This window comes from Olea europaea, chromosome 16, assembly GCF_002742605.1.
Source record: "Olea europaea var. sylvestris chromosome 16, O_europaea_v1, whole genome shotgun sequence".
NCBI classification, from domain to species: domain Eukaryota; kingdom Viridiplantae; phylum Streptophyta; class Magnoliopsida; order Lamiales; family Oleaceae; genus Olea; species Olea europaea.
This window is the reverse complement of record NC_036252.1, coordinates 1,497,736-1,510,137: the sequence shown is the minus strand read 5'-3', so window position 1 is coordinate 1,510,137 and position 12,402 is coordinate 1,497,736. Positions and strand designations below refer to the sequence as shown.

The 12,402-nt window shown below is 34.7% G+C and overlaps 2 protein-coding genes across 2 annotated transcripts; one reads left to right on the top strand and one right to left on the bottom strand.

Moving 5' to 3' along the window:
- Positions 1-1,707: 1,707 nt before the first annotated feature.
- On the bottom strand, positions 1,708-5,390 carry LOC111412903. Its single transcript, XM_023043771.1, has 8 exons — positions 5,326-5,390; positions 4,803-4,861; positions 3,181-3,538; positions 3,086-3,138; positions 2,924-3,000; positions 2,741-2,873; positions 2,509-2,644; positions 1,708-1,921 (listed from the first exon to the last, which is right to left on the bottom strand). Exons 1-8 carry the CDS (start codon positions 5,388-5,390, stop codon positions 1,708-1,710), a joined length of 1,095 nt encoding a protein of 364 aa, XP_022899539.1.
- A 1,439-nt stretch (positions 5,391-6,829) lies between these two features.
- Positions 6,830-10,700, top strand: LOC111411645 (PHD finger protein Alfin1-like). Its single transcript, XM_023042167.1, has 3 exons — positions 6,830-7,827; positions 9,913-10,042; positions 10,124-10,700. The coding sequence occupies exons 1-3, from the start codon at positions 7,559-7,561 to the stop codon at positions 10,394-10,396; spliced, it is 672 nt and encodes a 223-aa protein (XP_022897935.1). The 5' UTR covers positions 6,830-7,558; the 3' UTR covers positions 10,397-10,700.
- Positions 10,701-12,402: the final 1,702 nt, after the last annotated feature.

Here is a 12,402-nt window from a genome sequence, read left to right as displayed (position 1 = left end):
AGGGTTTGTTTGTTTTCTCTCTCTCTCTCTCTCTCTCTCTCTCTCTCTCTCTCTCTCTCTCTCTCTCTCTCTCTCCTTCCTTTTTCCCATTCTAATATTCTTTGGATTGTTCCAATCAATCGACTGATAAGTTGATTAATCTCTCTTCTTTGAACTTCTCTTTTTCTTTTGCAGAATTGATGCTTTTGGGGTTTATTTCAGTACTACTAACTGTGTTTCAAGGCCTATCCCTGCCAATCTCGCAACTATTATGCCTCCACGCAAGTGGCCAGAAACCAGCTCCTTGACTGGTTCGCATCTGCTTGTAAACAACGGAAGGAGGCTTGAGGCCGAAGCTGCTAGTGCAAATTGCTGTGAAGCGATATACATAAAACCCTTTCTTACTGCAGTATCGAGTTATGTGTATGTGCGTGCACACATGTACATATATAGATATTGTTGACCCCAAAATATGTTGTCAACAGATACCGGACCCACCCGCGCACACGTAAGCCTGGTCTTACACGCTAAGACACATTGACGGTCTCAAAGGGACGGATTAAGGGCGTGTGAGCAGCTCAAAGGGACGGGACGAGAACGTTCGGAATCCGGCGAGATGTTTACATAACGATTGTACAATAATTACCAATCGATGTTTTTAGAATGCGTGTATGAATTCATGTATGTTGCAAGAGAGTGAAATGTAGAGAATGTTGTATTTATTCTTGTGTTGAATCTTGTATTGCCCTTGTGAGAGATACATGGGGAGTATTTATAGTATTACTATTTAGATCGTGGCCTTTGGTTGGGAGTACACGTGACCTCATCTCGTAAGTTTACATGTCCAATTATATGTGTCACATTTGACTTTCTAACCTGCTACACATTAATTAATTGGCGGTTCTGTCACTACGTTGACAAGACAAGCCATTTGCGCTCTATGATGAGTGTCCCATCAATCATTTAGGAAGGATCCTTGTGTAAGACCGGATCTCTAGGGAAGAGTGCTGTTTAGAGCCTCAGTACCTCGGGAGAAGATTGGGCCTCGATTACAAGGTCACTTTGGCATATTAGTTTTGGCACCAGCATTTGGGCCATGTCTGGCATGGGGCCTCAGAGCCTTGAATAAGATGTCACGTGGGTCGGAAGACTGGGTAATCAATTGGAACAAAAATATTTGCTTAATTTTTCTACCTTTTCTCATTATTTTGTCATAAACTTTTATTTTTATTTCAACTTGGTCCACTCAATCGATCAACTTAAATATTTTGTTGATTTACGGAATGCCGATGTGTAGCATGTTTAAGATGAACCGTTTTTGAGGAGTCTACGCAAGAACTTATAATGGGTTGGTTTGAAGGAAGGAAAAGTGGTCCAGCAAGGAGCCCGTATGGCTCATACGAATAAACTAGCCATAGAATTGGTTCAAGGCTCGACTAGTCGACTTCCATTGTTGAACAATCACTCGCTAGGGAAATCACTGAATCAACCATTGAGTTTCCCTTTCATTGAGATTCAATTGTTCGTGTTGCGTTTTCTCAACGTTATTCGTTTGTCAAAGAGATTGTACCAAGATCGAAACTGTGTTATTTTCTATTGAAATCTTTCTGATGTTACTCCTAATGAACTTTTCTTGGAAAATTTGCTACATAAAGTGTCTCAGAATTCTTTTTATTCTATAAACTTATGTGCCTTCCATGAATCTGAGATTCATTTCTTACCACAAGCTCAGGTCCTCGGCTTTTCCAGCAGAGCCGAGGAATACCACTCGATCTTAGCAATGTCACGGTTGAAACCTAGCAGCAAAGTGTACGCGAAAAATGGAAGCCTCTGTGAAATGCTAACATGAATTGGTATCAAACCCCATGATTCGATAAAGCTGTTAAAGTGACCGTCTAGATTCATTGGGGTTGTGATGATTGTCACGTTTCTCTCCTTCGTCCTATCAGCAAATGTGTTATATATTTATGGTATAAATATAAAATATGAAAGAAATAATCAAATTAGATAAAGTGCCAAAGTGGTGGGAAATGTGACATTTGTGTGGGACGTCAGGGGTTCGAATCACTCCCTACGCAAATATTAAAATGTCTTGATTTGGGCCTTGGGCTTCTTGACTAAAATAAATATTTTTTTCTTCATTATTCAATGGGTAAAACTAGCCAGTATTTTATGACTGTTTGTTTTTGCAACAACCCACTAACTGCCATTAAAACACCCACTACTCAGTCATTAAAATTCTGCGTTAATATGGTGAAGACTGTTACTACCATCTTGCCTATATAAATCCATGTCTTGCTTTGGGAAAAGACACACAAAAAGAAAATAGAATCAATCACTCTTTTCATATTGTGAATTTCTTATATTCGGGTTTTTATACCTATTCTGGAGTACAATTGAGAGTTCTAGAAAAATCATTCGTGATTGCTGCATAAATGGTTTACGATCGTTGTATCCTGGGAGTGATTGTCCACGGAGGTCACAGCAATTATTGACGGGTCACGGTTGAAACCTAGCAGCAAAGTGTACGCGAAAAATGGAAGCCTCTGTGAAATGCTAACATGAATTGGTATCAAACCCCATAATTCGATAAAGCTGTTAAAGTGACCGTCTAGATTCATTGGGGTTGTGATGATTGTCACGTTTCTCTCCTTCGTCCTAGCAGCTGTCACGAGACTCGATCGGACGATAAGTTTTATATTTCTGCATTATATTGTTCTGATCACTGCTGCAACTAATTATTTTTCCAAACAAAATGTACCGATTCCACCTCCAATGTCAAGTCCAATCCGAATTGTACCACGAGGTTTTGTACCAAGAACTTGGTCAATCCCAAAATCAAGGCCTCCATTGCCAAAGAGCCACCTTGTCTGATAGGGTAGACCACAGGCTGTCTGGAAATATAGTTGGCTCTTTCTAATTAGCTGGTAACTTAGGGTGGCACCGCCTTCTTGGGAGTGGCTCGCATCCCCTTAAGCATTAGTCTCTCTGCAAATACATCATCCACAGGACACTCTCCTCCTATATATCATACGAGAGGTAATTTGCAAACTCTTCTTTATACCTTAAGCAATGGCCTCCAACCAGAGTGTAAAGTTCATCTGACCCCATTTTAGGCGAATAACCGATTGGAAGCTTGAAGACCTAAAGAAAGCTTGGCTTCATCAGACATATATCAACAAAAACATCATTGTAACCAACCTTGGTGGGCTCTTTAATTTAGTGAAAATAGCTTCGTTGAGGCGTGATATTTGAGTTAAGAGCGCTTCTATAAATACATCCATCGACTTGAGCTTCTGTGTACTAAATCTCTGATCTGTAAATTGTAATCGACTGGCTGCAAGTTCATCCAGTGTATCGTTGAGCTTATGCAACACGGTATGGTGTAAAAGAGGGAGTTGTTGGTTGAGTTTCGATATTGCGTGCAAGTTGAAAGACGGAACGGTTAAGATGTAAATTTTGAGAAGATTAGTTAGTACAATAAGTGCTGGCAATTTGAGCTTGAACTTAGTCTGATTGTGTTGATATGGTTGCTTTCTAAGATGGTGCTCTTCTGACTCTTAATTTTTCTCTCAAGAAATTAGAATTTTGATATGGGGTTTTGGCTAAAGAGAAAGGGGTGTAATCTTATATTATATAGTGTAGTATAGAATTGTCATTTAAATTGTGAATCTATTGGGCTTATTAGCCCCCGGTTGGGAGGGAGCCATTTTGCCAAGATAGCCATTAATTTTTTGACCGTTACCAATGAAAAAGGATCCCACTTCTACACCTTTTTTGACTTCACCAGAAATAAATTATCATCTCAAATTGAAATCTAGTGGGGAAAGACTATCACCTCTATTTTTACTTTGAATTACTTGTACACATTTCAATCAATCACTTTGTTTGACCATGTCAAATGAACAAAGCAAGACGTACAGAAAAAAAGGTACAGAACATTTATAGAACAAATAAATACTAGGGCAGGTGGGTCATTTTTTTGCAATATTTTAATACACATGGGATCCACCGAATGTAAGGGTCTGTGGAAAATAATTCTGTACATTCAGTTTTTTCCATGTAAAATTGGGTATATTTGGAAATGGGTTTTAGGTGATAATTTATTGGTTAAAAAGTAAAAAAATAAAAAATGGCAGCACTAGGTCCCACTTGTATTTTGCCAACCGTGAAGAAATTGCTTAAAATCCAATCAAAATTCCTCTCAGTAAGGGCATAAATTGTGATGCCCAAGTTTATATTGAGATAGATGTTAAAAATAGTGAACAGCTGACGCATAGAAATGTTCTTTTAATATATAAGCAGTTTTAAAAACATTTTAAAATAGGTGTTGTGGATAGTTGTGTGACGTAAATATATACAAAACTCATATGTTGGTTTTAAAGTTCATGTCAGTAACTAATGCAATTCATATAACGACTAGATATGCAAGTAAGGGGAAGTTGGGTGACTTGACTGCTCAGAAGTGAAGATCAGTGACTAGAATTAAAAGAAAATTGAAGTTGGTGATCTATTTGAATTAAATTGAATGTGAGTGACCTAAATGCACCTCTATTCAAAGTTAGATAACTTACAGTGTATTTGACCTTAAAATAGAGCCATTTCGTTTAATCTTCTGAATGGTAATGAAATGATCATCTCGGAGTGATTATTTTTTCTGTTGAATAATACTATTTGTAGGCCTTCACTATCATAATCGTCCAACGTGACATAGATGTATCGAGTAATATATCAAATCACTAATCGCCACATATATATCACGTAGGACGACTGCAAATAACATTATTCTTTTCGGTTAGTACAAACATACTTTTTTATCATACCTCTCCAAAGATCAGCTTTAGAATTTACAAAAAGCCCATTTCTAATGACCAAATCTCCACTGGCATATATTTAAAAATTTCCTATGTTTTAGATATTACAGATAAAAATTGAATAGAATGAAAAGCGCGAAACCAATAAATTCACGAAAGTTTATGTGTAAAAGGGATCCATCGATACAACCAATTCCTACAACTATGAAACTCGTGTGCAACCAAGTGCAACAATCTCTTTAATTCATCAAAATATGCACTCTTTCTTTAACTCATTGATATTATAGGAGGCGATACCAATGAATTTTAAGAGAGAAAATATTGTAACATCGCGTTTAGGAAATATTTTTATGAAAAACTCTTTTTCTCTTTCTAGTTTGGATCATTTCTTTAGTCCAATTCAATTTCTATAAATGTAGAGGCATCACTCGTACAATATGTTTTTAACTCAAGATATTTTGCTTGTTTGTGCCTCCTAATATTGCTATTTGTTATATCTTTCCTGAGAAATATTATATCAATCTTCTAAAACATTTGATATCGTTGATTAGTTGATGGATAAGTGAAACATTTGTTGAAACCATTGCTCCAAATCATTTTTACTAAAAGATGGGTGCTCATTTTTATATTCACATAGCACTCTCTTCGTTTCTTTGCTCTTTTCAAATGAGACAATATGAAAGAACAATATATAATTTGTAATGATTTGAAGTCTAAAATTGAATAACTTAAATATATGAATTCGATTTGTGGTTATAAACAATCTTTAATTCTCTTCTTGTACAGGCGTTCATAATTTTTTAATCAGCAGTTTTAGAGAAAAAATAAGCCCATGTTTAATTATCATTCTTTGGGCACAAAAATGAAAAATCTGATTGTTATCCATCATATCAAGTCACTGTATTTAATTTTTTTATCTCTTATGTAAGGCTCATAACGAGTATATTTTCCATTCTCATTCTTAAATCTATGGGAATCGGGGCCTAGAACTTCTAAAAGAAAAAGGGAAAATCAATAATGGACTCCTCATAGAAGTGAAATCTTACCAACTAAATAATGCTAGAATCCTGCAAGTACTAAGAATTCTATGCGGATTGTCTTACGTCAGAACTAATAAAAGTTATTATTATTGCTAAATTATATATTTAGCTAATAAAGGACTCCTTATAGAAGTGAAATTTTACCAACATCAAATTTAATCAAATTGTATATTATCAGAATCCCGCAAGTACTAAGAATTCTATGCAGATCATCCTACATCAAATTTAATAAAATTGTATATTATTAATAAATTATTTATTTAGCTCTCGTTTTGATAAAGATTTTTTGAGAAATAATTTTTTGAAAAGTATTTCTTCACGTGGATGTGTAGTTAAAAATAAATATGTGTGCGGCTCACTGTATAGATTAGAGACTGATCATGCAATTTACCCTTGATAAATACTAGAAGTTGGATTAATTTTATTGAAGGTCACAGAACTTTCAGTAAAATGTCAATTAAGTCGCTTAACTTTAATTTCCCGCAATTAAATTAATCAACTTCATTTCATTTTAAATATTAGTCATTTTGTTAGTCCCAATATTAAACATAACTACAAATTCTTTGATATCTTTTGTTTTTAGTTAAATATGCTATTTAATCATGTCATTCGACGTGACATATATATTTGGTCAATTTTTTTTATTAATTTTTAATGTTCACTTAGGATGTTGACTGAATTGAAGTTTAACCATTAGATCGAACAAAAAAAATTAAAGGTTAGTGACCCATTTGAAATTTCACTAGAAGTTCAGTGACTAATGATGAAATTAACCCATAGAGGCCTGTACTGACACCTCTGCAAAACCACGTCACATTCCTTGTTTATCTCTCTCTCTCCTCAGTCCCCTCATCTCTATCACACACACACTCTCATCCGTAATTTCCTCTCTCAGATTCCAATATATCTCTCTTGCGATCAAAATATTTATAGCGATTTTACTTTTACTATCTGTTATAATTAACNTACTTGTATTTTTTATTTTTTTTTGGTGGTCGAATATTATTCTCCTGTGTTACTTAGGCATTGCTTTTTAACATTATCTACTCATTCAGGATATTAGTTCAGTGTTTTAGACATTTTTGCTTTTTAATTATGCTGTTCACAAGACTGGTAGCTTAAGCCATGTGTTGAACTGGAGGTGAATGTGAACCATTGTTTTGTTTCATTTGATTTGTTTTGGAAATCTGTTTCTCTTTATATTTCAGAATATTCTATGATGTATTATGTTTCTTATCATTAGTTTATATAGGCATTAGCGGGTATTATTTTCAAGGACAGGAAAATAGCTAAGTACGCCTTGGAAAACTGGGATGATCCATCTATGATAGGTATTAACCAATTGTTTTGTTGCTGTTGTCAACAATGGGAATTCAGGTTTTTTTTTAGTTGAAGTAGATACTCGACTGGTACTGTTTTGTGTTATTGATAATAATTGTCGTATGGAAGTGCAGAAATAGTTTCATTTGCACCTTTTTACTCTATTAGATCAACATGTTTTCTTTCTCTCGTCAGGAATTGCCTAGAGGCATGTTGTCATTTTAATGATGTTTTCACCCTTACCGCTGAATTCATGTTCATTAAAAGAAAAAATTAATGAGGATCATATTAGTTTACGAATAAAATGGATATCTAGTGATTGCAGGCTTGGAGTTTACTCTATTATCTTATTTTCGCAGTTGAACGGTTTTAAAATACGTAAGTGACGAAGAAAATTCAGATTATATGGAGTTCGTTTCTATTTTGACTGCCTTGATGTTTACAGAAAAGGAGAACCTCTGTCTTTATGGACTTCCAAATGAGACATGGGAAGTCAACTTGCCTGCTGAGGAGGTGCCTCCTGAACTTCCTGAACCAGCACTGGGAATAAACTTTGCTAGAGATGGGATGCAAGAAAAGGACTGGTTATCACTTGTTGCAGTTCACAGTGACTCCTGGCTGCTTTCCGTTGCATTTTACTTTGGTGCACGCTTTGGGTTTGGCAAGAGTGAAAGGTAATTATATTTTTTTAACTCCTGGTTTATTTGTGAACTTATTTTACATGGCGCGGTGCTATACATTTAAGAAATAACTTTTTATTGTAATGGATTTCTACCATCTGCTTGACATTTCGACTAGCTAATTGAACAATACCGATTACAACTATGATTTGAATCATGTTATAGTTAATGATGTCTGCATATTTGGTCCTTTACTTCTTATTTCATGCAAGATAACGTTTGTCCCTCTTTTTTCTTCTCCAGTTTCTGCTGGAGTTTATGTTGGAATCCCTGCTCTCTTTTTTTTTTTTTTTTTTTTGGGTGTAATTGTAATTAGTTGTTTTGAGCTATAGCTATTTTCAAATTTTTGGTTTAATTCAATAAGCTGATGATTATTACTATTTGCATACTTGTGCTTATTTGGTTGACTTTGCAAGTGTGCATATATAGAACTGGTGTGTTCTCCATGTCAATGGATCCCTGCTCCACTCAGTATTCACCTTTCTTGCAATAAAACATTTCTTTTCTAATGTTCAAATAGCGTTTCTGGATTGCATTATTGTGCATGTTTCTTCACTAAGTTCTCCAATAATTATGAGAAACCCTCCAGACTACAAATTCTTTAATTTTGTCTCGCTTCCCACTATGCATCTGCAAATTGCAACTTTGAAGTTTTTGTCCTTGCTCCATATCTGATGATGAGTCGATGAAACCGCTTTCTGTTGGTGCATGTTTTTGTTACTTATTCATATTCATCTTTGAACTTAAAACTTTCCCAATGTGTACCAACTTATATGAAGAGCAATTATGTAAATGTGCTCTCATTTGCTTTTCATTGTTGAATGACCTAATTTATAAAGATTAAATGTTTGTTTAATTTAATCGTTCCAGTTGTCTTTGTAAGATCTGTTACTTATCCAGGAACAGGGGGTTGAATACCTTTAATTTTTTTTTTTTTTTTGGTGGATGGGGGTTCAATTTTTGAACCTTGACCATAGATGTGAAAAAAAAACATTATTTAGAATTGCATGAATATACAAGACTTGTTCAATTATTACCAAAACTTGATAAATTGGTTGAATTTAAACCCTAAAATATTGTGCTTGGTACTATCACCTTCCCCCCTTAAATCATTTGCTATTTTTTGTGTTGCCTGGCTATCTTCCGTAATTTATTAAGCTCTATGTTTTCCTGTTTTATAGTAAGGTTATTTTTAGCATAAATAAAGTTAGATCAGCTACAAAGACTGATTGAACAGATACAGGTTTGCTTCCCCAATTCTTTTCCTTTTTCCATGCTGAACTTACTCCAAGTGTCAAGAGTACTTCAAAGGCTGTTTTGAAGAACAAATAAAGTTCTTTCAGCCACAGACGACCAAAACAGATGCAAATTTTCTTCCCCATATTTTTTCCTCTTTCATAGTTGCTTAGCTTATTAGTCTGGTGTCGCACAATTTCTGTGGGGATGTATTTATGTACTGGCAAACATATGGAAGTTTATTATCAGCTAAATATCATACATCATGGTTTATGAGTCTGTAGTTTCTTGTAATGCGACTTTGCAAAGTATGAAGTTATACGACAGTGACTGATTTAGCTCAATGTCCATGTTATATCTGACTGGTATTTTTAATTCAAATGGTTGTATGAATTAACAACCTGACGTGTGTGTTAGTCAATGATTACACCCATAACGCAGGATGTAAAAACTGGTTGCTTCCATTTTTGGGTGTTCTTTATCCTGCAGACAGGTTCATGATTCTTTTATCCTATATATCATATATATTTTCTCTGAAATGCTAAAGATAAATTCCATAACCTATGTATCTTAAATGGTCAGTATCAGTATCATCTAATGGGCAGGACATATCTCATTTTATCTTATAATTTGGTTCTTTGTTCAGAATTTTTATGTACCTTTTATGATGCTGCTGCTTGCGATCTTTGAGACAGTCTTCAAAACCACATGTATCTTAGGTTCGCTTTGCTAGTTTTTCAAGGCTAATGTCTTCGCGTATTGCACTAGTGTGTATAATTGTTGCAGAGATGACGTTTTAAATACTATTTGATTCCTGATTTTAGCTGGGAATGGGTTTTGCAGGAAAAGGCTTTTCCAGATGATTAATGATGTCCCAACTGTATTTGAAGTTGTGACAGGACCTGTTAAGCAGGCAAAGGATCAAGCGAGTGCTCCCAATAACAATGGCAAGAACAAATCTAGTGGAAGAATGGTAAGCTCTATTCTACATAACCTTGTCTTCAAACTTTATACATATGATTACTTATGCATGTTCTGTTTTTGCATATTTTAGCAACCTCGGCAATCTGAGCCCCAACCCAAGCCAGTGAAGATGCCTGTGCCCAAAGAAGAGGATGACAGTGGGGAGGAGGAAGAAGATGATGAACAGGGAGCAACACTGTGTGGAGCTTGTGGGGATAACTATGGTAACGATGAATTCTGGATTTGCTGTGACATCTGCGAGAGATGGTTCCATGGGAAGTGCGTGAAGATTACACCTGCAAAAGCCGAGCATATCAAGCAGTACAAGTGCCCTAGTTGCAGTAGCAAGAGGGTTAAAGTTTAAGCTCTCATTTCGAAATTGAATGTCAACATCAGTCAAGTGGGGGATTAGAGGTTTGGAACTTTTAGTTTAACATATCAAAGTTAGAAATTGTTGAGTCAGTGGCACGTGTTAAGTTCATTAAGTAGAGTGTCTGCTGATGGGATATGGGTTTTATGAACAACTTCGACATTTCTCTGTTTTTAATTTTTAGTATGCCTTTGAATTCGTAATTTAGGGATCTTTGTGGAAAAGAATCGCACTTCTGTTTGGTTATGATTTGGAAAGACGTTTTTCAATTTCATCATCATAATTTTAATTTATTCCAGCTTGTGTATGCTGTTGCGAGTAGAATGCATTGCTGCACTCAAAATGTCTTTTGCTTTTCTTGCATTTTCACGATCCATCTTCGATAATGTTGCTGTATCATAATTCAGATAATTTTGGAGCGATCAAAACTATCTTGATTGTGATGTCCCGAAATTTCATTGAAAAAATTTTGATAATGACGGAACAATAATAAGTAGATGAATATTGGGCTCGTTGAATAGGTCGTAATTAATCATGCATGTTAGACTCGAGAAAAAATAAATTTGAATTGGTGGAGCCTAAGTTATCGAGGTTCAAAGATATAGCCTCAAATTATTTGAGTTTGCATTGGATTGGGTTGTTCACGTGTAAAATGCTTGGTTGGTGGTAGACTAGTGATCGATTTGCATATTATTAAAAATAATAATAATAATAATAATAATAATAATAATAATAATAAATTATGGAAAGCTGAGCACGTGAGTAGTAGTGGTTAAGAATTGAATTTTTTTTTTTTTTCAACTAAAACTTTGGCTTGCAAGGATGCCACCACGTGTACCATAATGCATTGATTTTGGATAATAAGACTTAGATATTTTGTTGTAAAGTTTACATTTCCTCCACTTGTCCACAACTATCCCACTTCTAAACGTCTCCTCCACATTACGCCAATCCTTTGGAATTTAAAGTATAACTGTCTGTGTATATAGATGCATTACACAAAAAGGGACACAAAAATATTTATGCACGGCTCACAGCGACAATAGAGGCAGAAAAAGAGAGAAATGAGATTCTTGTTTTGTTTCCAAAAATTAAAGCAAGTTAACAATGTAGGATATCAAGGTGCAGTGTTATATGTCTCATTTAATTATTTTTTTACATGTTGATGAATTTTGTACCCATGAAAGCTAAAGTTATGATATGAAATGCTATAATATGAATGATATGGTCATTTTCGGTACAATAATATGACATGAGCTCTTATCAAATTTTAAAGATATGAGACGGTGTGACATTCTGACACGTGTTTAAAAAAAATTTATATGTGAACGCATCATTAATTTTTTATACGGGAATGCATCATTAATTTTTATATCTTACTGAGTATTCCTATGCACTCACCATTTTCCCTACCCCTCATAGGTTAGATCGAATCGTATTAGAGCGTGGTGGTTCGATGGTGTGTTTGTGCCTTGTTTCGTTGAATAAAGATCTAAGTTATCACGTAATTTTATTTATTTTACGTTTATTGCAAAAGACATTTATTTATAAATAAATTTTCGTACATGTTTTGTTGCAGATGAATATAAGTAATTTGCATTTTAAATAGAATTTTGAATTATACGTTATTTCTCTTCCTACCGATTTCACTGTTACAAAGTGATTGTATATGCTTTTACTATTTCGTTCATGTCAAAGATTAACTTTATGTAATTTTATGTGACATTCTCATAAATTATAAAAGCATGTGATCAAACAAATGTCACATCACCTTTTTTTCACTTGTCTACCTTGGATATTCCAACACGTAATAAAAATAAGAATGGGAGACTTCCGTGTTGGTAGGAAATGACAGTTCTATGCATGCAGTGTGTATTTTCTCTTTTTTTGAAATTAGTTTGTGGTTTCTGGTTACCATGCATGCAAATACAATTAAATTGATTAGTTGTACTAATTGTAAAAGGAATTTATCACACTACTTACGTTGAAATTAGTGACAA

What these genes read in the sequence shown, in the direction of transcription:
- LOC111412903 (XM_023043771.1), bottom strand. Translation starts at nt 5,390, where the DNA reads ATGATTTGGAGCAATGGTTTCAACAAATGTTTCACTTATCCATCAACT. An exon ending in TAAAGCTGATCTTTGGAGAG is followed by an intron (nt 3,539 to 4,802) that starts GTATGATAAAAA and finishes AGAAAAATTAAG; the next exon opens with AGTCAGAAGAGCACCATCTT. An exon ending in CAGAGGCTTCCATTTTTCGC is followed by an intron (nt 1,922 to 2,508) that starts GTACACTTTGCT and finishes ATTTGCTGATAG; the next exon opens with GACGAAGGAGAGAAACGTGA.
- LOC111411645 (XM_023042167.1), top strand. Translation starts at nt 7,559, where the DNA reads ATGGAGTTCGTTTCTATTTTGACTGCCTTGATGTTTACAGAAAAGGAG. An exon ending in GGGTTTGGCAAGAGTGAAAG is followed by an intron (nt 7,828 to 9,912) that starts GTAATTATATTT and finishes TGGGTTTTGCAG; the next exon opens with GAAAAGGCTTTTCCAGATGA. An exon ending in ACAAATCTAGTGGAAGAATG is followed by an intron (nt 10,043 to 10,123) that starts GTAAGCTCTATT and finishes TGCATATTTTAG; the next exon opens with CAACCTCGGCAATCTGAGCC.